Below are 27,818 nucleotides of genomic sequence, written 5' to 3' on the forward strand. Positions count from 1 at the left end.
TATAAATTTGACTGATCCACATGTCTTTTTAAAGCCGTGTGATTTTTGATTTCTCCCATACATTGTTTTCTAAAAATTCTCTTTAACGCTATATCTTCAGATTCCATTCCTTGGTTATTGACGTTACCATGGCACTGGACACACTCTCGTTGCCTGTTCTTGAGCCCCTGACCCCTGAAAGATTACAGGATGTGACTGTATTAGCACTGAGTTGTTTATATGCAGGTCTGTATACCAACAAATAAAATGCCTTTCCAAGGCTGGGAAACGGCAGATTAAAATGAATGTGTCCTTTTAAATGCCATTTTCATGAGAGGAATTGTGAAAGTAGGTCTGGTAGAAACCATACCCAATGTTCTCTGTCAATAGGATTATATTGAGCAATGTGGTCATTTTGTTAACATTTTTGTATAATTTTCTTTCAGTTGTCATGCATGTTATAATCATAGAATGGTTATAGCACAGATGGAGCAATTTGGTCCATTATTCCCCTGCCCGCTCTCTCCCAGAGCAGCTCACGAATTCTACCCCACCCTGCCTTTTCTCTACAGCTTTAACAATTTCCCCTCCCCATAAAATTTATCCAGCTGCCTCTTGAGGGCCTTGGTGGAATCTGTCAATTCCGAACCAACAGATTTCAACTATGTACTGTGCAAAAAAGCACCCCATGTCAGTATTTCATACCTGTATCTAATCTTTGACCCTTCAACCACAGGAACATTATCAACCCTATCCAGATCTCATTATTTCTGTCAAGTCTTTCCTCAGCCCCTTCCCTACAGACCATATTTAGAGCCTCCAATCTATCCTTTACACTTTAGTTTCTTCTCCTGGAACAATTTTCATAAATCTCTCCTGAACCTTATCTAATGCCATCACATCCTTCCAGATGCAGTGATCAGGAGTGAGCACAGTTGAGTGTGGGCCAGTGAATGATAAAGATCTTTCCTTCTTAATGCATAACATCCCTTCCTTTATACTTTGTCCCAGTTCATGATGCCCAGAAGTACATGTGCCTTATTTCTTCATCGGCTTTGCCAAGTTTAATGATGTCAACCCTGTCCACTGGTCCAGCAGTTCCTGCATGCCTTTTAGTACAATATCCTTTATATTGCTGCTCAGTTTCCTCTAAAAATGAATCAACTAACATTTATTTTCATTAAAACATCATCTTTCATAAGCCATTTTTCCAGCCTAGCTAGAAAATGCTGCAATTTTATCAATTGCCTTTTTGCAATACTGCCAATATTTGTGTCATCTGCAAATTTAGAAATTGTGGCTTGCATACTTATGTCTTGGATCAGAAAAGGAAATGGTTCTAGCACAGCTTCCTGTGGAGTATCATTATTCATCTTCCCTGGTACATTATTGAACAAGCCTTGACAACAATCTGTTATCTGTTACTAGGACAACTTAGTGTTCATGCTCTCAATTTCATTTTTATGCCAGGAGCCTCATCTTTACTAATGAGCACCTTATCAAAATGCCTTTTGTAAGCTCACACGCAACTGCATTACCCTCATCAACCTTATTCGTCATGTCATTAAAATCAAATCTAATTTGATTTGTACTTGTATGCTTGCATTAATTAATTCATTTCCTCCAGTTGAATCTTAATAAAATTCCCAATCAAAGATTCTGAGAAGTTTGAGATTAAACTGTTAGACATGTACACTCTACAGTTCTCAGGCCCAGCCCCTGTATCCAAAGAGTGATGAAAAATTATGGTCAGTGGCCTCATCATTTCTTCCCATACTTGCGTGAAAATCCTAGCCGCCATTGATGCAGATTTTTTTAATATGTTAATAACCCAAAGCTCCCCCTTTGTTTTCCCAGTAAATACAAATTATTTCTTATTTAAGCTTTCCTTTTGAAGGCCATAAAGTTGGTTTCTAATCATACAATCTAAACCAGATTTGAATGTTTTAAAGTTGTTAATTTCTAGTATTCTTTCACTAGGAGTGAGTGTTGCGACATGCATGGCTATTCTACATGTAGGCAGTAGCTTGCAAGTTCGATCTGGGTCTACCAGTAAAGATGAAGACTATGAAAATGATGCAGCTACAATTGTACAGAAATGTGTAAGTGCTGTATGACGAGATGTATTGTACAGTATTGCAATTAATCTTTGGAATAATGCAAGCACTCGGGGATAAATTCGATTTGTTTTTGTTTTCGTGGTATTAATGTTGTTCAGATAAAAGCGAGTGTGTTACTCTGCCAAGCCAGATGCTGGTTAGAATAAGATAGTGATCAATCAGGGAATAAGTTGAGGAGAATCCCAATTTCATGCAGGCATTTGAGTCGTCATTGTCTTAAGCAGTCCCTTGGCATCAAGGAGGACTTTTCCTCCTTCGGTTCTGAGGTGACTGACGAGGCCATTGTGGGAACCACAGACATTTTGGGCTAGTCTAAGTGCCTCATGGTACGGGCAGGTGGGTGGTTTGTGAGGCACTTACTAGGATGGCTGTTGCGATTCTTAGTGCCATCCTGTGTGCTGCTATATCACAGTCCTGATTCCCAGAATGTACTTTCTCAAGTAGCTGCTAGATCATCCTTGGATCTTCAGTGCCTTCTTCTTCAGTAGTTTTGTTTCTTTATGAAGTTTTTTTTCACATGCTTGTCCTGTTAAGTTGGATGAGGGCAGTCCTTTTGTATGTTTCACATCAGCTGCATTGGAACTGCTACAAGATAAATTCATGTAGTTATTATGGCTAACTGGATCTGAGCAGGTTAAGAGATTAAAGGACTATGCTAAAAGCACGTCTTGAACCTTTCTGCAGGATATATTCTAATTCTGACAATTTTCAGTTTTTGTTCAACTTGGTTTAGTTAGGAACCATGCTATTTGTTAATAATTTAAAGCATCAACAACGGGGTTGTCATTCAGCTATATAACATGTTTTGCTGTAAGCCGTAAAACTCAAGGTATGAATCATCTTGCCATTGTCCTCCTCCTTCTCCACGTTCTGGCTCTGCGGGTGTGATATGGATGTATATAAGGCATTTCCTGATTGCTTGAATGCAGCACTAAATTAATATTTCATTTATCATTGCAGTTGGAAATTTATGACATGATCGGTCAAGCAATTAACAGCTCACGACGCGCAGGTGGGGAGGTAAGATGTCTCTGTAGTACGTTTGGTATGCTTCATTGGTTGGGGCATTTCAGCACAAGAATCAGGAAGTCATGTTGCAGCCCTAAAACTTTGGTTTAGCTGTATTTGTAGTATTGTCTGGCTCTTAGCATCCAATTACATGAATAATGAGGGTATAAAGAAGTCCATCAAGATGCCGCCTGGATTGGAGTGCAATGGTTATGAGGAGAGAATGGACAGACTTGGATTATTTCCCTCTGGAATCTTTGTGGTTGAGGGGAGACAAAATTATGAGAGGCATTAGTCGGTTAGATAGGTCAGAATTGTAGTTTAATTTGGTTTAATTAATCTCGTTCTTCACAGATCTCACGGGCCAAAGGGCCTGTTCCTGTGCTGTACAGCTGTCCTGTTCTAATTGCTAATGTTAGTCCCCGGATAGCAAACCCTGTGTCACAGGTCCAATTGAATTCCATGCACAATCTGGATGATGCAGGTTCAATGACAGTGTGAGATTGGAAACTCCAGAAGACTTGCCTAGTAACAACCTGGACTCAGACATGAGAGCATTGTGTCCGAGACCAGATGGTGTGCGTTGGCAGATTGATGCTCTGGTCCTTGGAGTTCTTACTTTAATTAACGTGGAAGTCAGAGGAAGGAGATATTATTGAAATAGATTCATAATAATCCCATAGATTCTGCTCTATTGCAGTGTACTGATGGAAATGTTCTGCAATCCTCTTGTATGTTCCCAGTCTGTCAACCGATTGTTTAAGAAGGAACTGCAGATGCTGGAAAATCGAAGGTAGACAAAAGTGCTGGAGAAACTCGGCGGGTGCAGCATCATCTATGGAGCGAAGGAAATAGGCAACGTTTCGGGCCGAAACCCTTGGTTTCGGCCCGAAACTTTGCCTATTTCCTTCGCTCCATAGATGCTGCTGCACCCACTGAGTTTCTCCAGCACTTATGTCGACCTGTCAACCGATTGTCTCAGTTCGATATGTATAGGTTATCAAGCCAGTAATTTTGTCCTCTGAGTAGATGACAACAATGGAGCGAACACGACTTTATACTTGTGGTTTCATTTACTAGTTGCTCGTTAAACTGAACAATGCATTATGTATCACAGGTTCAGAGTATTTTGCTGAGAGAGCATTGAGGATGGAAATTAATATTATACGTAGCAACTGTAAATGTATAGAAGGAAATACCTTGTGGCATTGTTTGCAATTTATCTAAAGATATTCTTTGCTATGGAACAGCTGAAAGATTTGAATGAAACAAATGGGATGCTGTCCTGACTGAAATATGTAAAGTATTTATACGTTTTGAAAGCAAAATGTTGAAAATATTTTATCTGTTGCCAGTTATAAAAAAAATAATAATTTGTACTTTCTCCCCAGCATTATCAAAACTTCCAATTATTGGGTGCCTGGTGCCTTCTAAACAGCCTCTACTTGATCCTGAACCTTAGTCCTGCAGCGCTGGCTGACAAGGGGAAAGAGAAAGACCCACTGGCTGCACTTCGAGTCCGTGACATTGCTGCTCGTGCGAAAGAAGGAGCTGGGTCGCCCAAATTAGCGCCTGTTAAAGGGTGAGTGAACAATCGATGGATAATGTACTAGAGTTTCTCGAAAGAGGTTAATTGCGCAATAAACTCCTTGGGTTCTACTTCCAGTCAGCAACAATGATTTGACACTCATTTTGCTTTTTTTTCCTTCTCTCAGCTCCAAATAAAATCAGTAAATTTTGAAAAATCAAACCATTGGCAAAATTCATATAAACCAATTTATTTTTCTATTGCTCAATAGAACATAGAAGAGTAGAGCACGTGAACAGATCCTTTGACGTACAATGCTTGTGCCGAGATAAACTAACCTCATTTGTCTGCACATGATCCATATCCCTGCATTCCCTGCATATATTCATGTGCCTACCTCAAATGCCACTATCGTATCTGCCTCCACCGTGGGCCAGCGCTGGCAGTGCTTTTCCAGGCACCCAACTTTCCACTCTGGCATGATGAGGTTTTTTTTAATCTTGGGTTCTCAATGTTAGGTTTTATAAAAAAATTCAATGTTATCTTTGCTTTTTAATACTAATGGTCCAGGCAAGTTCATATTTGTATCTGGAACAGGACAGCAGATCAAAATGAGTCATAGTCATACAGCACGGAAACAGGCCCTTCAACTCAACTTGCCATGCCGACCAAGATGCCCCGTGTTTGCTAGACCCAGCGTCCCACGTTTGGCCCACATCCCTCTCAACCGTTCCTATCCATTTACCTGTTCAAATGTATTTTTAAATGATGTAGTAGTACCTTCCTGAACTACCTCCTCTGGCAGCTTGTCCATATACCCACCGCCATCTGTTGAAAATGTTACCGCTCAGTTTCCTAAATATTTCTCCTCTCACTGTAAACCTATGTCCTCTGGTTCTTGATTCTCCTACTCTGGGTCAAAGTCTCTGTGCATTTACCCTATATTTTCCCCTTATGATTTTATACATCTCTATAAGATCACCCCTCAGCCTCCAACACTTCAGGGAATATAGTCCTAGCTTACCCATCTTGTTAAAATTCTGTCTGCATTGTCTAGTGCCCGGATAGTCTAAAATGTTTCAAACCGATGGCCTCATGTAGTTCAATAAAAAGGTTGACATTAGTCTGACTTCCTTTCCTGCAGACATCAAGGATTTGGCATTTTGTCTGTGGTTCTGGCAAATCATGCTATCAAACTGTTGACGTCACTCTTTCAAGATCTACAAGTGGAGGCTCTCTACAGGGTAAGTGGCAGCTCTTGAGTTTAGTACACAGGTACACATGAGAAACCTGTTTAGCTTTTTGACATAAGCCTAGAATTGGGATTTTTCAGGATAAAAAGTGAAGCGGAGGTTAAATGCGTCAGAGATCTGTGTGTATAAATGAAAAAACAACCAGAAATGCTGCCTGACCCACTGAGTTACTCCAGCATTTTGTGTCTCTCTTCAAACAAAAAACAACTAGATGGAAGTGTAAAATAATGATTTAAGTTTATAACTCTTTCCTTGGGACCTTGGTTATCCCAGCACATTGTTCTTTTGAAGCATGATGGAAATGGTTCATGAAAAGTAGCAAGAAGCTACGCTGTTAATGACAATAAAAGACAAACTTGTCAACCCCTCATTTGTTTGTGCACCCTGCTATGCTCAGAATACCTGCAGTGTATGTGTACGCAAGTTTATTCAAAAAAATATAATATCCTGGTAACATTTCAGTGAGTTTGCTTAAGGAATAAATATTGTTTCAAGATATTGGATTGATCTTGCCTGCTGTCATTTGAAATATCCCAAAATATCATTTATATTTACCTTAGTGGGCAATCAGGATCATAACTTAAAGTCCCACCCAAAGATGGCAGGCCTGATGTTGAACAGACGGTAATACAAAGCTAAATTGTATGTTTACCTTTTGAGTACAAACTGTGCACGTGCATACTATAAAGCGGATCTTTTTTTCATATGTAAATTTACCTGGTTATTTGGACACGGTGTAACAATGGATCATTTTGATTTCAACAGGGTTGGAGAGGCGACGGTCCACCTGCAGAGCTAAATATAAGGGCACAGAGCTCCTCCATTCAGCGTGTCCAGAGACTGATTGAATCTGTTCCCCTCACCAACTTGCTTTTCACACTTTTGTCAACATCTTATAGAAAGGTAACCACTTCTACAATAGAGTGCCGCAATGATGCCAAATTGGCCGCCATGTTTGTGCTGACTCTTTGTTGAACAGTTCGCAAATAACTTGCGGATTTACTTCTTCCCCATATCTCACGATTGTCCTCAATCTGACTAACCAGATCCTCCCTCCACCCTCCCGTTCATGCATTCTTTCTTGGTTTCCAACATTTGTCCAGTGTCCTTGTAACAAGATTAAATGGTCTCAATGACTCTCTTGAAGATTTTATCTTTTGTGAGGTTAGTGATTCAATCATAGTGTAACAGTATGATTATGTGTAGTTCATTTATATTTGTCAACACAAAATTAATGCACTGGTATTAAAATAATGGTTGCCAACAAATGTAAGATCATGTTACCCTTTGGGAACAACGCTGCCCTACACCTAAAAGACTTAAAAATGAAGGTTGTTTTTATTTCCACATTTATTTGGGGGGAAAAAATACACCTTTCATTGGCCTTTGTGTGGGGGCACGTGACCTTCATGGTTTCACCCTTCAATGGTTCATCTCCAATTTTGTTGTATAGTCTTGTTTTAAATTGCTCAGTGGAGGAGATTGTTTCCCTCTTTATGATTCCAAACACCTTATCTTATCCATTAACCACCTAAACTAAAGAATAGAACTGATTGTGTCAGTGTATCATCATTCGTTATCATCATCTCAATGTAATTCTGAAGAATCTGTGCTGTATCTCTTGCTTGGTGACTATTTATTGCCCTACTCAACAGAATGCAGATTGGTTTGATCGGGGCTCATTGCAATTGTACCTTTGTACCAGCATCATATTGAGAAAGTTGTTTGGTAAAGACATTCAAATGTTTTCCGCAGTGTTCAGTTTCCTATAGAGAGTCACTGTTCATGCTGTACAAATGTAAGGTCATGTTACCCTTTGGGAACAATGCTCCCCTACACCTAATGCTCATGCTCATCCTATAGGAATTTCCTGTCTTGGCCTGTGCATAGTGTTATTATATTTACCAGGTTGTAGATGTGGTGATTAAAATTGTTATCATTTTACACCTCTAGGCTTGTGTCCTTCAACGGCAGCGCAAAGGTTCTGTGAGTAGTGATGTCAGTGCGTCCACTGATTCAAACACTTATTATGAAGATGATTTCAGTAGCACTGAAGAGGACAGTAGTCAAGGTAATCTCAGGATTTATGTTGTGTTCTGAGACTTAATGTGGGTTGAAATGGTCAATTTATGATGCGTGGCCCAGGCGTTTTCCAGATTTACAGAACACAAACTGCAATAAAATTCTAAATTATCAATTATTTCTGGGTACGGCTTTAGTGCCATTTAGTTTTCAACACATTCCAATGGCATTAGAATTAGAACAGCTATGAAAAAGATCTGCTAGATACATTCAAAATTCTGAATGACTTCCATTTAGTATATCTGCTGGTGATTGAACAATTATTTCTATTTATCAGTGGTTACAGACCTATTATTGGGTTTGCAGACCTCCTCTGCTACAAGGAAGAACTTCATTGTTCTGTGTTAGGTACAAATGACAATTAAACACACTTGACTTGGATTGATAATCGGATGATATTCGCCAAATCAAATTTCAAGGAAAGGGTTGAGAGTATTTTAGCACATTATTGCAATGTGTAGTTCCCCACAGTTACGCCGGTGGATCCTGAAATCATTAACAAAGTTTTGAACGTGGATATTTGGAGACTGGAACAAACAAGCATATTCCATACATTGGAGTAAGGGCAGGAATATAGGACACTTTTGGTCATCCTGGAAGGGGCTGGGTAGATTGGATGGTTTCCTTTTGTCCTTTATAATTCTGCAACTGCACGTTACATTTGTAATTCATTCCTGATTGCGATGCAAGTTGTGCTACTGTTACTTGAATTACTCTTGCTTTGAACAATTTATGTGTTGTACTTTATAGATGACGACAGTGAGCCGATTCTTGGCCAATGGTTTGAAGAGACTATCTCACCCAGTAAGGAAAAATCAGCACCACCCCCTCCTCCACCACCCCCTCCCCTGGAGAGCTCCCCACGGCTGAAGAGCCCAAATAAGCAGAGTACTGTGGAGAATGGCAACATACTAGCGAGTCGCAGAGACCCCGAGCTGGTGAGTGAATTCCAGCAACAAATGTCGAATATCATGGCAAGCTGTTTTTAATAAATCAGGAGGTCAAAATATTTTTGTTTTAGTTCTGGATCTCTCATATTTAAATAATTTGTGGGGCTGGCTTTTTAAACTAATCTGTGAAACTAAGCTACATATTGTCTTTATTATTGAAAGTTAACTCTTAAATCATTTGGTACATCAAATTGCTGTGTGGTTTTTCAGATTTGTTCCTTATATATAGAACTAAATATTAGATTAAGACACACCTTGGGCTCAAATTACATTGGAAGTGGAATTGAGGATCGTACTTGCGAATGAGATTACCTCAGTTCTAGTAAAATCTCCATGTTTAAATTATTTAAATAAATTGTCTTCCAGTTTCTCAGCCTGGCTTCAGGCATCCTCAACTTCATTACATCTTCAATGCTGAACTCGAGGAACAACTTCATCCGGAATTACCTGAGTGTTTCTTTGACTGAACAACATATGATGACACTAGCAAGCATCATCAAAGATGTGGACAAAGATGGAACCAAAGGTTAGGATGCTACTTCAGTGTTAGTGAATAATAAGCAGGCTTGGCTTTGGAGTGCAATGTTTGCTTATGTCTAAGGCACATCTTTCAGCCTATTTACTACGGAAGTAGTGAGACAGCTAATGAAAGCTTGAACTGGTTCAATTGTAATTCATTGGATAAAGATGATTTGCCAGGACACTGCTGTGGGTACCCCTCACCACCATAAACAGAGCATTGAGAAACAAGGAACCCCAGATGCTGGTGCTGGAAGAACTCAGCTGGTCAGCCAGCAGGTTTAGACTACATAGATAAGTGACTTTTCAGATTGGGACCCTTGTTCAGACTGATTGTAGTAGGAGGAGTAAAGCTGGAAAAGAGGTGGGAGTGCGACAAAGCCTCTGCAATTCACAGGTGGATACAGGGGGGTGGGGGTGTTGGTGGGCAGATGAATGGACAAAGTTTAGAGATGAAAAAGAGAGAAATATTTGTCAGGTGGGGAGAGAGGAGACGTTAAATGTGATCCCAGAGGAGGAAGTAGATATGGAAAGGGGCGATAGTTGGAGAGATGGGGCACCGTGAGTATATGGGGTTGAAAAACGAAAGATTTGTGGGCATCCAATGATGTGCCAAACTCGGAGGGAGGATTTGCATGTATCGAAAAGGGTTAACTTGGTCTTTTAAAATCCTGACAATTATGGGTTCCAATTTGATATGAAATTGACTACTAAAATGTTGTGTTTCCTGGAATAATGACTTCTGTAATGATGAGAAGTAGACTGGATTAATTCTAAGATAGACACAAAAAGATGGAGATAGTTGCACCTCTGGAGAAAAGGAATAGGTGACGTTTCATGTCGAGACCCTTGTTCAAACAAATTCTGCTTGTGTTGTGGTACCCTTTCCCTTCTCTCTTTGTGCTCATTTTTTATTTTATGCACAGGGTCATCAGATGAGGAATTTGCCATTGCATTGTATCACTTTAACCATTCCATGGTTACCTCTGACCTCCCATCACCAATCCTGCAGGTGAGTCCACTGTGGTTCACTGACTGTCCTTCGATTTCAGTTAGCAATGATAATATAATTTTGTGTGTGCTTTTTGTTGCTTATTAATGTTGCCACAAAATGCAATGAAACAAGTTAAATGAAAATGAATGATATTTGGATTCATTTCTTAATATCTGTGAAATAGTCTTTTGTGAATAACATATGTTAGAAATAAAATTTGGGGCTTTTGATCACAGTTTTGGTCTTTTTAGTGACCATCACTTAAATAATTCAAACTTAATAATTTGATATAAATACCACGTTTACATATCCGTCTTTCTGAGAAGTTTTTTTCCCCATTTTGTTCTCTGCCAAAGGAGTGACCCCGGGGAGAAGGGCGTCAGCAGAGGAACAGCCCATGTCCTTCAGTGATCATGAACACATATGAATATGTATAACATGGATGTTTCATGTTATTGCAAGAGCAGGCCAATTTAAATTCCTGCACCTGACTGGTAGCATTGCAGAACATTCAAACTGAAATCTGATTGTACTGTTTCTGTTGATTTTTTTTTAAATGGATACATTTTGAATGTAGTATCTTGCAGATCAGGAATCTGGTATTGTGTACGAGTCTTTTGTTGCGCCAATCGCATTCAACATCACAATATTAACTGCAATATTAATTTTTATCCAGAACGTACTGCTGCAGCAACTGGGGGTCGCGCCTTTTTCAGAGGGTCCGTGGCCATTGTATGTTCACTCACAGAGCCTCTCTGTACTGTCACGCTTGCTATTAATCTGGCAGCACAAAGCCAAGGCACAGGGTGATCCAGATGTACCAGAGTGCATGAAAATCTGGGAAAGGTAAGAAATCCGGAAATGGCGGCGCTGTTAACAGCTGCGGCTCGCCTGCAGTCCGTCTGTCTTTACTTTTTGTTGGTGTTTTTTTTGTTGTCTTGTTTTGGCTAAGTTTTAGTTTATTAGGTTGTGTTATGGGGGGGGGGGGGGAGTGAAACATGTTTTTTTGTCTCTCCCTTCGGGGGAAGGCGACTTTTTCTTGTCGTATGCCCCTTCTCTGCCTCCGTCTGCGCTGAGGCCTAATGGCGGAGCTGGCAGTTTCCAACCTGCGACCGACCGCGAGGCTCCGGAGGCAGAGCCAGCCAGGACTTACCAGCTGGCCGTCTTCGGGGCCGAGGCAGCGGTGGCCCGACTCGCTGATGCGGCGTTCCAGCTTTTGGCTGGGGCTGGGGCTGTGGGATGGAGCTGGGGCAGCGGGACTCGGAGCTGTTGCAGCGGGACTCGGAGCTGATGCAGCGGCCCGGAGCTGAGGCTGCAGGACTCGGAACTGATGCAGCGGGACTCGGAGCTGAGGCAGCGGGACTCGGAGCTGAGGCTGCGGGACTCGGAGCTGAGGCTGCGGGACTCGGAGCTGAGGCTGCGGGACTCGGAGCTGAGGCTGCGGGTCTCGGAGCTGAGGCTGCGGGACTCGGAGCTGTGGCTGCGGGACTCGGAGCTGAGGCTGCGGGACTCGGAGCTGATGCAGCGGCCCGGAGCTGAGGCTGCGGGACTCGGAGCTGAGGCTGCGGGACTCGGAGCTGAGGCTGCGGGACTCGGAGCTGAGGCTGCGGGACTCGGAGCTGAGGCTGCGGGACTCGGAGCTGAGGCTGCGGGACTCGGAGCTGAGGCTGCGGGACTCGGAGCTGAGGCTGCGGGACTCGGAGCTGTGGCTGCGGGACTCGGAGTTGAGGCTGTGGCTGGCCGACTCGGAGCGGAGACGGCGTTCCGGCTTTCGGCAGCGGTGACATCACCACGGAGATCCGCTGGACTGGAGGGCGGCATCTTCGGCCTGGGTCGCCTCAGCACAGAGGGAGAACAAGGAAGGAAGAGACAGAGACTAAGACTTTTGCCTCCATCACAGTGAGGAGGTGCTTGGTGAACTCACTGTGGTGGATGTTAATTTGTGTTTATTGTATGTCTTGTTATTTATTGTTACTGTGTATGACTGCAGGCAACGTAATTTCGTTCAGATCGAAAGGTCTGAATGACAATAAAGGAATCAAATTCAAAAATTTTCACCAAAAGTAAATGAAAAGAAGTTGCCCAGTTTCGTCCTTTGATCTGTATGCAATGCTGAACTGAAGCATCTCTTATTGTTAGTATTGCTGATTTAGTGACAATTGGATATTATAATTGAACCTAGATTTTAATTGTGATTAACCATAAACATATAGAATCACAAACAGAGTAGATTAAAGGCCTCAATGTTTTTAACTATGTAGTTTGGAATGTTTAACTTTCCCAAGATCATTAATTGCTACGCAATATTTCCTGCATTCTCTTATGTGGATAATTATCTCTTTCCCACGACAGGTTTATTGGGACACTTAAGCAGAACATATTCCAGGGTGTGGTGCCAACTGACTCAGAAGATCTAAATGTTGAGCATCTTCAACTTCTGCTGCTAATTTTCCATAACTTCTCGGAGAGCGGCCGGCGTATGGTGGTCACCATGTGCGTACAAGTGATTGTTGAGGTGGCATCAAAGGCAGAGAATCAAATTCGATGTGTGCCACTAACACTTGCCCGATTGCTGCTGGTCTTTGAATATGTTCTTCAGCAGTATTCAAAAGTCCCAATCTACCTATTTGAACAGGTAAGTACCAGTGGAGTGGGTGGTTGAAAATCTATATTGTGTAAATAAACCTATAAACGCTGGATCTTCAGTATAATGGCTTGGAATTGGCAAGGAGAGGTACCACTGAGGTTGTCAGCATAGTGGAGAAATTCAGGGAGCAACTTAGAGTCATGGAGTCACACAACACGGACACAGGCCCTTTGGCCGAACTAGTCCATGCTGACCAAGATGCCCATCTATGCTAGTCCTACCTGCCCATATTTGGACCATATCCGTCTTAGCCTTTTGTATCCATGTAGCTAACTTCTAAACGAAGGCGGTCAAGCACAGGAGGTTCTGTCATTAGTTTCATGCAACTCTGTTGTGGACTCTCATATCATTTGTAGAAGTTGATGAATCAATCCAAGTTTCAGACATTTATGGTTTATGTCCAAACATGTTACCTTTTGTAGAATGAGGTGTTGATTGCATTTCTAATGGTGGAAAAAAATTATAATTGCTGCTCAACAATCTATCTGGGACTAAACAAATAATTTAAAATGCCTTGGTTGAATTTTCTTATAATTACTGCATTCTTGTCAGTGCTTGGGAAAAAGTTTGTTAAATGCAGAGTTACTTGGTCCACCACCAACACCTCCACTCCCCCCCCCCCCCCCCCCTCCAGAACAAAAATGAACATCTATGATCTTCATGAAGTACACGAAGATGAACACCAGAGCTAAAATTTGTTAGATTATAAGAAAAGGGTCAAATCTGTGGAGAAGTGTTCAACGTCATGTTCTGACACTTGTTCAAGCTGTGGAAATTGAATAAAGTAAAAAAATAGTCGTATGGCAGATTTAGTAACCGTAAAATATTGTGGCAACCTTCAATTGTTGCAAAATTATCTTCCACCTGCTATTTTCTTTTTGGGGGTTGGTCAAAGAGAGGATACAACCTCTGCACAGCTGAACAACCTTTAGGCATTCATAACCAGGACTAACAGATATAGGACATCAAGTTGGACTAAGCACTTGAAGCAACATGAGCTGCAGTGCCATCGATGGAATGTATGAATCTTGGTCCATTTATTCTATTCCAGCAGGCATGACAGGATTATTTTGCTGTGTTGGCAGAAAGAGTGATTAAATACTTAGAATAAAAGAGTGTTATTATTCATTTCTCATCTGTTTAATTAAGATATTCTCTCAAACTGAATCTCATGACATTTCGTTCAGACCGAAAGGTCTGAATGACAAATAAAGGATTCAATTCAATGTCTCCATAATTTATTTAGATCAAGTCTGATTTTCTGCATTTGTTTCTGCTTCAATATTTTAATAAGTTTAATCAGTCTGTACAAAGCATTGTCTGTTCATTTCCTCCACAGATGCTGCCTGACCCGCTGAATATCTCCAGCACTTTGTGTTTTATTTTTAACATGCTTCTGTTTTCCTTCCATCCATCCTGTAATAGTCAAGAGTGTTTATTGTCATGTGTCCCTGATAGAACAATGACATTCTTACTTGCTGCAGCACAACAGAATATGTAAACTGATTTATTTGCTTCCATGTCATTGTTCCACTTTCAGCCCCTTTCTGCTTTCCATTCAGCCATTGCTTTATACTTCATCTTTGACCCCTTACAAATTCTAATCCAAACCTACCATTTTGTTTGCCTACATAGCCTCATATGGATAATTTACAGCTGCGACCTTGCCTGTTTTACACACCAGAGAATTGCTTTGCTTCTTCCTCTGCTTTTTCAGAATGATATGGGGCATAAATGTAATATTAGAATGTTAATTGGGCTGCACTTATTAGAAGAAGCATTTGATTAAGATTGTGAGTGTTTTTGTTTCTAGATTCAGTACAATCTACTCACTCCACCAGCCTGCACTGCTGGTTCCAGTTCCAGTGGTACACAAGATTCTGGCCGGCGCATTCAAGTGCCATTTTACCATGGATTTAAAGAGGTTGAAGAAAACTGGGCGAAACACATTGGGACAGGTAAGGCAAAGAAACGGTTAACATGGAGGGATAGGTATTGGAAGTCAAAAGATAAATACTGATAAGATGTCTGCAGACTGGTCATCTTGTGTGAGCAAAATGTAACATTTAAATTAAGTAATTAATCTAGAGTTTATGAAGCAGCAATCAGTCTCAGACGGCCAAAACCTGCTTTATTGTGGTAATTACCCATTCAGTCATCCTCATTTAGTCTGTCCCAATTGTGAAATTATTAACTTTTAAATGTCCTCCAAGAGGCAGAACAACAAAGTAAGTTGTATCATGGCCTGTTAAAGAAGAAAACAAATAAACAATGAGAATAACCTAGGCACTGAATTCTGACACGCCGAAGACATTTGCATGCAACCTTGCAAAACTCTTGAAAACATCTAGGATCTGATAACTAAATTGAGAGGACTATCCAGCTAACCAGTCAATAGTCACAAAATGCGACTTTATAGACAATATGCAGACTTCCCCGTTAAACGGTGCTTTCTCTCCGCTGTTCTCGATGGAATCCTCACTCACACCTTGCCTTCATTACGCCTCCCCTTCACGTAGAATAGAGATAGATTTTTCTTGGAACTTCACTTTCACCCCAGCATCCTCCACATGCAGCGTTTCATTCTTTAACATTTCTGTACAAAATCATGGGAGGAATAGATCGGGTAGATTGCACAGAGTCTTTTGCCCAGAGTTGGGGAATCGAGGACCAGAGGACATAGGTTCAAGGTGAGGGGGAAAATATTTAATAGGAATCTGAGGGGTAGCTTTTTCATACAAAGGGTGGTGGGTGTATGGAACAAGCTGCCAGATGAGGTAGTTGAGGCTGGGACTATCCCACCGTTTAAGAAACAGACCGGTACATGGATAGGACAGGTTTGGAGGGATATGGACCAAGCGCAGGCAAGTGGGACTAGTGTAGCTGGGACATTGTTGACCGGTGAGGGCAAGTTGGGCCGAAGGGCCTGTTTCCACACTGTAACACTCTATGACTCGACAACGTGATCAACTACCAGTCACATCTTCCCCTCACCATCACTTTCTGCTTTCCATGGGGACCAGTCTCTCCGTGACTCTGTGGCTCACTTACCCTTCCCCACTCATCCCTCCGTACAACCTTAGGAGATGTAATGCCTGTCCCTATACCTTCCCCATCACCACCATTCAGGGACATAAATAATCCTACCAGTTAAAGCAGAGATTCACCGACACCACCTCCAACCTTGGCAGGTCTCAATACGAAAGTATAGATACAAGGAGTGGTTTGTGACTTAAAAGGCTACGTTTTGGAACCAGAGATTTTGTTTGGTGGACATAAGACAATATATTTCTGAGAGTTGACAAGATTATCTCCCTGAGTTATTAATGTCTATGAACAATCTTAAAGTAATACACTGTATAACAATGAATGAAGAGTTAACCATAAGCTGGGCTTAGATTTGATTTCTGATGTCCAACTGTTTATTTTCCAGAGTCTGCTCCTTTGCCTAAATTCTACAGCATTCTTTCTCATGAGACTTCCGATGATGACAGGAACAGATTAGATGAGATGGTGAGAAGCATGGAATTAAGTTTTCCACATCCTGGAAATCTTGTAAAAATATTTTAAATTGTTTTTAATCTTGAATGATAATCATGCAAATTGGATACATCCAAGAGGTGATTCTTTATCTGTTTGGTATAACATTTATTTCTATTATTTCACTTATTTTTCCATTTATTCTTCAGGTCTTTGATGTCCTCTATGGCGGTGCTTTAAAGTATGATGACTTGTATTCATCCCTGATCTTGCTGTTGTCAGCTGGCTCACAGTTTGATGCACTCAAGCGTGAAGAGCACAAGAATGCAACGCCTGTGGTAAGTTCAAGGAGTGTATATCTCATAGCCTCAGCCCTCACAAGAGTCTGCAGGGGGCCATTGGACATGAAGGAGCTGTATTCTGTCCCTATCCTTTTCTTTGTCAGGTGCTTAGCAACTTGTAGAATGAGTGCTGTTTCCACGTAAAATGAGTGCACAGTCTTCAAAGACTTCAATCAATTGAAATCTTTGAAGACTCAAAGATTTGAAGTCTTTGTCATGGGGCCCATTTGACTCTACTGTATAGCTTAAATTTATAGTTTCTGGTTATGACGCAAGTCTCTATTTATCCCAGATGGGAATTTCGATGAACTTTGAATGTTTTGAAGCACAATTATTACTTGGTCCTGGGCGTGGGGGATTGTCGGTGTGTTTCCCTGCAACTCCATGTAACCTCTTTAGTGTCGCTATCTCCTCCTCCACCACCCCTGGCACCAGGCAGTTCCATGCACCCACCATTCTCTGTGTGTAAAAAAAAAAAAAACCTGCCCCACACATTTCCTTTAAACTTTACTTCTCTCACCTTAAAGCAATGACCTGTAGTTTTTGATATTTCCACCTTGGAAAAAAGTATCTAATATTCATCCGTGGTGTGTTTCACAATGCTCCTAAAATATAAGCATCCCTACAAAATGGGGTTCTCTGCTACATTATTGATTGTGTATGATCTGTTGAAAAATAGGCTTCCATTTAATGAGGTTTGCATCAGATGTAGAATTAACCAGTTCTGTTTTTCAGTTGGCCTATGCTTTACGTTGCACGTCATTTTGTTATAATTTTGTTCTCTCGTTGACTTTTCCTTCTAGGAAGCTTGCTCCATTCAGTATTACTTCTTAATCTTGTGGAGGATCCTAGGAGTTGTGCCTCCGTCAAAAGTCTACGTTAATCAGGTGGCAATGAGCACAGCGGAGCTTAGTGAATGCGACATCCTGCATACGCTTCGATGGTCATCGCGCCTTTGTATCAGCTCCTATGCAACGTGGATCAAGGTATTAACAAATGAAACGCCCAGTGGTTTGTGGTGCAAAAGGCGAAGTATTCGTTTAGTTGCAGCATGAAAGCAGGCCCTTCTGCCCACCAAGCCCCTGCCGACCATCGATCACCCGTTCGCACTAGTTCTTTACCCACCTTTGCATCGATTCCTTACACATTAGAGGCAATTTACAGAGGCCAATTAACCTATAAATCTGCATGTCTTTGGAATGTGGGAGGAAATTGGAGCACCTGAAGGAAACCCACACAGTCGCAGGGAGAATATGCAAACTCCACACAGACAGTACCCGAGGTCAGGATCAAACCCGGGTCTCTGGCGGCTGTGAGGCAGCATCTCTACCAACTGGCCTAATACATGTCAAAAATAATCTCATTTTGTGAATATTTAAATGTCGGGAAACTTGATGTTTTGAAGAGCCAAGTATTGGACCAGGAAAGAAAGACATGAAAAACTGAGATTTGTTGAGAGGTTTAGATTGTTAGTTCACACCATATCACAAAGTATTCAAATATTGCTTTATGGCTATATTTTACCTCGTATTTTCTCTGTTTTCCTCTTTTGATGCTGCTTAATGCCAGGTTTACCCTGTTCATGCCAAAATTGTTCTACGTCATCATCGAGGCAAATAACCAGTAGTGTCTGCACCATTAGGGTGCAGAACACAGTCCTGCCCAAATCACTACATTTTTCAAAGAAGCTGCCAGACATCGCTGAGCAACAATTGGGAACAAGCGATTATATTCACATGGATCATTTACTGCTGCCTTAGCTTTTACCTCTGCATCAACCTTTCATCTATGAGACACTAAAAGCCCAGTCCCACTGTACGAGTTCATTCAAGAGTTCTCCCCGAGTTTGCCTTGATTCGAACTCGGAGATTTACGGTAATGGCCGCTCGCTCGTAAGGCTCTCGTGGACATTTTTCAACATGTTGAAAAATCTTCACGAGTCTTCCCGAGCTTACCTGCCGTTAGCGAGTCTTTCCGAATATCTGCCATTAGCGTTACGAGCCACTAAGAGACGTCCCCGAGCTCCGATATACCCGCTACGTTCATTCTACGTGCTTACCACGAGTTTGATTATTTTTTTTAAACTCAGGAGAGCACTTGAATGTACTCATACAGTGGGACAGGGCCATCATTCTTGTACTGCAATGCTATGGTGCATGAAATGAATGTTGAGCCATTAACATATCTACATACAATAGCAGATAGAAGATTACATGGTAACATGGAAAGGATATGGAGAGTAAAGCAGTTATTTTCAACATGACTTGTTCAATGAGAGGCTTGTTAATGCATGATTTTGCTTTGCTGCAGGATCACCTGGTGCGACAGGGCATGAAGCCAGACCATGCTGGCTCACTGGTAGAACTGGCCGTTGCCAAGTGCAGTTTTGTGAAGTATGATGTGGAACTTGCAGAGGACTATGTTGCCAGACAGGTAAGAAAAAGCCTGGCCAGTGTGCTGTCTGTCTGAAAGTGGTGTTTTTTATTATTATTTTAAGGATGAAATAACCTTGATATTATAGGCTGTGGTACTGCCATTGTGGCTATAATCTTAAAGCCATGGGAAATAGTTCCTCCTGTATTTTCAGAATATTTCACCAAAGTATTTTCATGAGGAGAAGAAGGAACAAGAAGACCAGAACAGGAGCAATACTGGGCATGTTGTTTACACAGAGAGTGAAGAGTGCCTGGAACGTATTGCCAGGGGTGATGGCACTGGCATTGATTATAGTGGTGTTTAAGAGGCTTTTAGATAAGTGCTGGGAATGGAGGGTAATGGATCATGTGCAGGCAGGTGAGATTAGTTTAAATTATATCTTCGGCACAGACATGGGCCAAAGGGCCTGTTCCTGGTTCCTAGGCCTATTGTTTGAAGTTCTGTGAGCTGAATATCTTGTTTCGCTGCTGTGTAAACTTTGCCCAGATTTACTGAAAGAAACTGGGGGTGGGTGAGGCTGTGGGGAAGACCACAGAGATAATTAGAACCACAGCCACCATATTATTGCTTCCATTCTCTCGCAAGTTTTTCTTTACCGTAAACTCCCTGACAGAATTACCACACGGAGTGGTTGACGCAGATTCTTTTGATTACCTTAAAGGGATGTGAGTAGACGAGAGGGGAACAGTAAGGAAGGATTTATTATTATTCATTAATTTATTTGTAGAATGCTATAGTCTGCATAGTCAAAGGGCTCCCATGGTGTTAGACAGGAATTAATGTAGTAATGATATATTTTTAATGTGGATGATATGTTACCTCAAGATGGTGGTCTCTGATCAGCAAGGCGATAAGGGTGTTGGGAATAGAAGTTGCTGTTGGGAACTCCTGGCTGGTTGCTGTCTTCTTTAAAAATGATTGAGACAACAGATCTTCTAAAACTTTTGTCTTTGTACACGTATGTGTGTGAATTGCATGCTTTAATCGGAAATCCTAATGTGCCTTTATGTAACAGTTTTATTTGTTCAATTATTCTGGATTCTTCTTCGTGATCCAGTTGCAGAAAGTATTTCATTATCATTTAGCGTATATACAATGATATTTGACAATTATGCTACTATCCATTCAAGAGCTTGAAGTGAGTTCTCCTACAAATTTAGGTCTCCTCCTGTAGTGGAATTGATGCAACCGCTATCCTCCCACTCAACCGGCTCCCCAACATGCAGACCATCTATACGCTTGATGCAGTTATATCAAAGATCCAGGTTTCTTTGGATGAGTACTTTTCCAAGATGGCTGCAGAAACTGATACCCACAAGACATCTGAGATCACAAAGAATTTGCTTCCTGCAACTCTTCAGCTGATTAGCATCTATGCTACTTTTACCAGGTACAAAACTGAATGCTCAGGCATTCTTTTACATTAAAATTGCCAGTTGAAATGTTGGGAGTGGCCACATTTAGCTTTTATGACAATTTTGTTTGATATCAAGTTCTTCCGGGGCAGCAACTGCACATAAGAAACTCATACTTCAGCAAAGGGGCGGCACGGTGGTGCAACGGTAGAGTTGTTGCCTTACAGCTCTTACAGCGCCAGAGATCCGGATTTAATTCTGGCTATGGGTGCTGTCTGTACGGAGTTTGTCTGTTCTCCCCGTGACTGTGGGTTTTCTCCGAGATCTTTGGTTTCCTCCCACACTCCAAAGACGTACAGGTTTGTAGGTTAATTGGCTTGATATAAATGTAAATTGTCCCCAGTGTCTGGAGGATAGAGTTAATGTGCGGGGGTCGCTGGTCGTGGCGGCCTCTGTGGGCCAAAGGGCTTGTTTCCACGCTGTACCTCTAAACTAAACAATGGGGGTTACATCTTGTGGTTAAATTGTTGTATGTTGATGGAACTGTTAGGGGGGAACTTTACACTGAATCTAACCATTGAACATACATTTATAAATGCAAAATAACTTTTAATTATTGAACTAGCATGTGCAGTTGCCGAAGATAGACACAAAATGCTAGAGTTACTCAGCGGGTCAGCTGGGTAAATGCAAATGTCAGTGAATGGGCTGTGGTCATTTCCCAATGTCACTGAAGTTTAGAAGGCTGAGGCGTGCCATTATAGAGGTTTATAAAATTATGAAGGACATAGATAAAATGAATAGCCACAGTCTTTTTCCCAGGGCAGTAGAGTCTAAAATTAGACTGCGTAGGTTTAAGGTGTGAGGGGAAAGGTTTAAAAGGGACTTGACCTGAATGGCAAGTTTTTTGTACAGAGGATGGTGTGCATTTGGACCGAGCTGCCAGAGGAAGTGGGAAAGTAGACAAAAGTGCTGGAGAAACTCAGCGGGTGCAGCAGCATCCATGGGAAAGGCAGGTACAATTACAGCATTAAGACAGATACATGAATAAGAAAGTTTGGGCGAGATATGGGCCAGGCACGGGCATGTGGGAGTGGCTCGGTTAGGCAAATTGGTTGACATGGATGAGTTGGGCCTATGGGATTGTCTCCATGCTGTATGACTATGATTTCGTGCTTGGGGAAATGCAAATCCTGGTGTTTTAGGTCTTGATTATGATTTTTTTAAACAATTTGTGTATGATGAATTGCTTGTTTGGTGTTTGATGTTAGGTCATACCTGTTGAGGAGCCTGTGTGAAGAGGGCTCGGCTGACTGCCCAACTGAGGAGAAGCTGCAAGGCTACGCGGCAGCACTGGCGATTGGATCTGCCCGTTGCAAGACCAACACTGTTGGTAAGGGCAGAAACTCTTCTGTAACTGTTTAATCATTGGCACTGTAAAGAAGGTCGAATAAATTGCAGCAGTTGTTCTTATCTTTGAAAAATAAATTTACAAAGTCATTCCTTCTGATCCTTTCCTTTTTGGCCATGGCTACTGTCATCTTGTTCAGGTCCCCAATAGACGTCCATCTTTTCAGCCACATGACATTCAGTCTATGAAGCTGGGTATGGGCGTTAGCAGGCTGATTTAATCAAATCTCAGACTTGTTCCACCATAATGTGTGCGCACACTGATCTTCCACAGAGGCTACAGAAATTGGTCACATGCCATCATCCTGGTTTTAAATTTCCTTTCTCTTATCCCATTTGGAAATTTTGATCCTAATTGCAGTATGACATTGGGACCTCTATTGTGTGACATTACCATACTGATAAATTCATTGAAATTATTCCCGATTACATTGGTTCATGTAAGGAAAACAATAGAGTACTGTAAAGTTTATTTTAATCAGTCATTTTTTACTTGGGATTAAAAATATGCATTAAAACTGCAAGTCAATGAGGGAAATGGCTGTGATTCAAGCATATTATGGATACTGAAGGAATGTCCATTCGTTGTGATGCTTCGGTTATACTTTGGCCGTGCAGAGCTAGAAATTCTGTCTGCCTAAGGTCGATGTTGTATCTGTGAGAAGTATTCTGTTCTGCATGATACACAAGACTGAACTGCCTGCTTGAAATAATTCCAATTGATTGTGATTCTGTTTACAGCTCAGTTGGTGGTTCAGAACCTTCCATCAGCTGTTCAGACACTGTGTGAAACATGGAACAACATCCACACCAATGAGTTTCCCAACATCGGATCATGGGTAGGTGAAAAGTTGTTCACATTTAACAGAGTACAAGATTGTAAAATGGAGCAGGATGAAGTCTAATGGCTTCTCCAGCCTGTTCTGCTATTCAATAAGGGTCAAGACTCTATCAATCTTTGGCCTTAGCTATATTTTTGTGCCTCATCCCCAAGATCATAATTCCCTTGCAGTCCAAGAGGCTACGTCATCCTTATTTATTCTTGAACATACATTAGATATTAAATGGTTTTGTAATAATGATTAGATGGAACATGACCATCCATTGAATGGGTCATTAATGATCCCATGGTATTATGTAGAAAGATATGAAGTGTCTTGACGAAGGGTCCTGCCCAAAATTGCCTATCCACGTTCTCCTGAGATGCTGCCTGACCCGTTGAGCTACTCTAGCACTCTGTGACTTCCCATGGTATTATCTCTGGACCACAATTGATTTAATAAAATAGTGATTAATTGTTTCTAGAATATTATGCTGAATGGCTTTTAGATTTTGTTAAATAAGTTATGAGGAATTGTTGTATTTAAAATCCTTTGACATTTTCCTGGATAGTGTGATAAGGTACTATATAAATGTATGCTATGGGTCATCTTCTCCTTCTGTTACATTGCAGCAGATCTTTTGTCAACCCATTTAAAAAATACCATGTAGTGTCTTAGCTTTCGAGGTTTAATAAGTTGCATGCACATGAAGCTCAATTCACAATAATGTATTCCTTCTCTCCAGAGATGCTGCCTGTCCCGCTGAATTACTCCAGCTTTTTGTGTCTTTCTTCACAATAATGCACAGATATTTATAGCCAGAGAGTTTAAGAAATAGAGAAAATAAAAATGGAACTTAGACTGAAATGTATTTCCACCAATTCAAAGGCTGTGTTATGATAGAGGAAGGTTTGAATGATTGTGCACATGGTGCATGGTACCTTACTTCAGAGAAATCTTATGAGGTGATCCTGTCGTGCTGTATGATATTTTACACTAATACAGTAATTGAAATATTGAGAACATATGTGGTCATGTGACTTACTCTGGTCTTAGATGAGTAAAGCTTAATCAATAGGGATTAACAAATACAATGAATTGTAAAATTGAAGGTAGACAAAAATGCTGGAGAAACTCAGCGGGTGCAGCAGCATCTATGGAGCGAAGGAAATAGCCAACGTTTCGGGCCAAAACCCTTCTTCAGATTTTAATTGTAAAATTGAGCCTTTTTCATAGTAATATAGGATATTATGAGGTGAATCAGAACAGTGTTTAAAAGTATGAATGGATACGACAAAAATATTTTGCATCTAGTCTAAGGAAGGTTTAGACACCATATTGAATAGATTCAGGAGAAATGTTTTTCCAGAGAGCCTTGGCTTATATGATCATGAGCCACTAATTGAAGGGTCAACTATGACAACATTGAGTAAAGCAATGTAGGTAAATGAAATGTTAAAAGATTTGGATTTCTGCTTCTTTGGACTGATAGAGCTAAATGTTATGTTTTGATGTAGGCCCATTGATTTATTCATTGTCTATCCTTAGTGCTAATGTTATCAGCGTATTATACTACATTGGCAGATAAATCCCTTCCCATGTTTGGTACTAGCTGTTATCCATAGGTTATGAATAATTTGAATGTAATTCAGGGGTTTAAATGAGACTTCATTTTTATCTTTTTGTTTTCTTCACAGCGAAATGCATTTGCAAATGACATCATTCCAGCAGAGAGCTACATTAGTGCAATCCAGGCCGCACACCTTGGCACGTTGTCCAATCAGAGTCTGCCATTGGCTGCATGCCTGAAGCACATTCTACTTTCGTTGGTCAGGCTTACCGGTGACCTCATAGTGTACGTTGAATAGTGGATTTTCAATCTTCACTCTGTTAGATGTGACGTTGCCCTGCAGCATAATGCACGGGAGTGATTAGTTTCCGTTACTAATCACTCCTATATTTAATGTCCCCTCTACAATCTGGAAGGATGTCATCTGGCCCATTGTGCCAATGAGAGGTCTCGAGCATTTCCACTGAGAACTCCAAAGTTAGATATAGCTCTTAGGGCTAATGGAATCCAGCATATGGGGAGAAAGCAGGAACGGGGTACTGATTTAGGATGATCAGCCATGATCATATTGAATGGCGGTGCCGGCTCGAAGGGCCGAATGACCTACTCGTGTACCTAATTTCCATATTCCATTCCCCAAATCTTTTCCTTTAACTTGTCCTCTCACATGCCTTCAACTCCTGATTTTCCTGTCACAATTTACACAAGGGTTAATTTACATCAAGCAGCATGTCTTTGGAATGTGGGAGAAACTCGAGTGGTCACAGTGAAAACCATGTAGTCACAAGGAGACATATAATCTCCACGCAGCACCTGAGATAGGATCACATTTGTGTTGCTGAAGCTGCACATCAGCAGCATGAGGCCCTGCATCACTTTGTCCCCTCTGTTGTAGGGGACAAATTGTTTTACGACTGGTGAGTTGACCAGTTTATCTGTCCTCTGTCTGTAGATCTAATACATGCATCCTGAATTCTCCAAAAAATAAAAAGAAATTCTACTAGGCCACAAACCTTTGTGGCTGAGAGAGCCTCAACCATCTCTGTTGCTTCTGCTATCCCAGGTGCTTGATGCTGTAGTTCATTTACTTGGTATCCAGTACACAAGTAGGATTGTGATCAGGATTTTTTAGGATGTAGTTTTAATTCTCCAGCACCAGCTCTTGGTCAACTGCCCTGGTGCCTCTGTCTGTGGCTCAGTGTCAATTTTAGTTTGAAAATACCCCTGTGATATACTTTATGATAATTTGCCACTTTAAAGACTTTATATGAATAGAACTTTTTGTTGGAATGTCTGTGTAATTGTTTTCTTCCCTCAAACTACATATTCTAATTTGAATTTGACATCTACCATTTCTCATGCTGCTAAATTGTATTTTGTTGTCCATTTATTTGACCTCCTTGCACTGTTTCCATTTTCAGGCAATTGAACTCACCATTAAGTATATTAATCACAAATCTTCTGTCCTAATTATTTTTCCAGGTGGTGTCCCGATGAACTAAACCCACCCCAGGTTATTCACACTTTGCTGCCATTGCTCTTGGAGACCAGCACAGAAAGTGTGTCTGAAATCTGCTCCACTTCACTGGAACGTATCCTGGGACCCGCGGAATCCGATGAGTTTCTTGCACGGATCTACGAGCGACTCATCACCAGCTGCTACAATATAATCGCCCACCACTCTGACCCCAACAGGTAGCTAAAAGGTTAAAATTAGTAAATGACTTTGGATTTTGTAAAATATGAAATCATCAGAATCTATAGTACTAAGGGGTGGCGCAGCGGTAGAGCTGCTCCCTCACAGCGTCCGGGACCAGGATTCGATCCAGATCACGGGTGCAGTCAGTACGGAGTTTGTACGTTTTCCCTTGGGACTGTGGGGGTTTTCTCCGGGTACTCCGGTCTCCTCCCACATGCCAAGGGTTGTAGGTTAATTGGCTACAATAAAATTGTACAATTGTCCCTAGAGAGTAGGATAGTGTAAGTGTACGGGGTAATCGCTGGTCGGCATGGGCTCAGTGGGCCGAAGGGCCTGTCTCCGTGCTGTATCTCTAAAGTCTACAGCACAATTTGATTATAACCAATTTAGCTTGTAACCCAGGACTAACACAGGTGTTTAGTCAATACAGCTGATTTATCGTCTACAATGCACCCATATTTTTTGAAAGTATAGAAAGATTATTAAAACTCAAATTTGTTGAATAATTAGAATGCATTTTCTTCACTGTTAATCAGCAATTTAAATATTAAAATGGTTCATTTCGAATGGCAGATTGGCTCAAGTTGCATTTTTTGAGTCAAAAGATTATGGATGTTACTGGCTGTGGGATTAAATACATAATCCGTTATTGTAGCTAATTGGCATTCTGAGAGCCTGTTATTTTTCAGATAATATGTTAAAAGAAAGCCGTAAATGCTCATTTATACCATCATATTAATTATAGCGAAACAGGAAGTTTTCCTGATGCCCTAACCAACATTCATCCCACTCAGTTAATCAATATCACGAAAAGAATTGTTCAAAATTTTGCTAGCCCTTGCTGTCTCCTCCCCTTCCTTAACCCTCTAGCTGTCTCCTCCCACCCTCCCATCCGCCCGCCCTCGGGCTCCTCCCCATTTCCTTCTTTCTCCCACCCCCCATCAGTCTGAGGAAGGGTTTCGGCCCGAAACGTCGCCTATTTCCTTCGCTCCATAGATGCTGCTGCACCCGCTGAGTTTCCCCAGCAATTTTGTGTACTCACGAAAAGAATTGATTGGCAATCCGTTATCTTATTTGTTTTCGTTGGACTAAGTAAACCAAATTGTGCAAGCTTATCTAGGCACTTCAAAAGGAATAAATTGCCAGTCATGCTAAGTCGTACTGAGGGCATGAAAGATAAGTTCTTTGTTCTTTGCTTTGTTTTATGTTTCAAATTGGGGAAATCCTATTAAGTACTTGATAACTGCTTTAGCATAATGGAAGTGATGACTCAAGATTTTACAAATTGCTTGGGATTGGATACCTCAAAACAACATCACATCAATCCAGCAGAAGTGACTGTTCTGTTTCTTCTTGATCCCAGTCCTAATTATTATAAATATTTTAAACCAGGCACTGAATCTACAGAACTACAATAAATGATTGGTGAAAATGTGCTGTCTGGTCCACAGTTCAATTGCAGTGTACAGATCAGGTTCTAAATAGTACAATGAATCAGGAACTCTGATCCCATTCAATCTGGTGCTCACCAGTATTGCTTGCATTTTTTCTCTGGTGATGTCCAGGGTTTCATATTTTGAGTGCATGTGAAAGGGGACTTATACTGCATGGAGTGTAACTTATTTC

General features: G+C 41.2%; 1 protein-coding gene across 6 annotated transcripts in view; it reads left to right on the forward strand.

Annotated features, from left to right (window-relative positions):
- ubr4 (ubiquitin protein ligase E3 component n-recognin 4) overlaps positions 1 to 27,818 on the forward strand; it is a 139,791-nt gene that overhangs the window by 12,678 nt on the left and 99,295 nt on the right. For all 6 annotated transcript variants that reach the window (XM_033048265.1, XM_033048267.1, XM_033048266.1 and 3 more), the window contains exons 8-29: positions 101 to 225; positions 1,960 to 2,081; positions 3,060 to 3,119; positions 4,499 to 4,689; positions 5,780 to 5,879; positions 6,654 to 6,791; positions 7,842 to 7,959; positions 8,721 to 8,908; positions 9,287 to 9,446; positions 10,366 to 10,451; positions 11,110 to 11,279; positions 12,786 to 13,068; positions 14,894 to 15,038; positions 16,514 to 16,593; positions 16,770 to 16,898; positions 17,705 to 17,887; positions 19,212 to 19,334; positions 20,498 to 20,727; positions 21,964 to 22,085; positions 22,844 to 22,941; positions 24,621 to 24,778; positions 25,976 to 26,188. In XM_033048265.1, coding sequence (XP_032904156.1) covers positions 101 to 225; positions 1,960 to 2,081; positions 3,060 to 3,119; positions 4,499 to 4,689; positions 5,780 to 5,879; positions 6,654 to 6,791; positions 7,842 to 7,959; positions 8,721 to 8,908; positions 9,287 to 9,446; positions 10,366 to 10,451; positions 11,110 to 11,279; positions 12,786 to 13,068; positions 14,894 to 15,038; positions 16,514 to 16,593; positions 16,770 to 16,898; positions 17,705 to 17,887; positions 19,212 to 19,334; positions 20,498 to 20,727; positions 21,964 to 22,085; positions 22,844 to 22,941; positions 24,621 to 24,778; positions 25,976 to 26,188 — 3,222 coding nt within the window. The remainder of the gene's footprint in view (positions 1 to 100; positions 226 to 1,959; positions 2,082 to 3,059; positions 3,120 to 4,498; positions 4,690 to 5,779; positions 5,880 to 6,653; positions 6,792 to 7,841; positions 7,960 to 8,720; positions 8,909 to 9,286; positions 9,447 to 10,365; positions 10,452 to 11,109; positions 11,280 to 12,785; positions 13,069 to 14,893; positions 15,039 to 16,513; positions 16,594 to 16,769; positions 16,899 to 17,704; positions 17,888 to 19,211; positions 19,335 to 20,497; positions 20,728 to 21,963; positions 22,086 to 22,843; positions 22,942 to 24,620; positions 24,779 to 25,975; positions 26,189 to 27,818) is intronic.

Source organism: Amblyraja radiata, chromosome 31 (assembly GCF_010909765.2).
Source record: "Amblyraja radiata isolate CabotCenter1 chromosome 31, sAmbRad1.1.pri, whole genome shotgun sequence".
NCBI lineage: Eukaryota > Metazoa > Chordata > Chondrichthyes > Rajiformes > Rajidae > Amblyraja > Amblyraja radiata.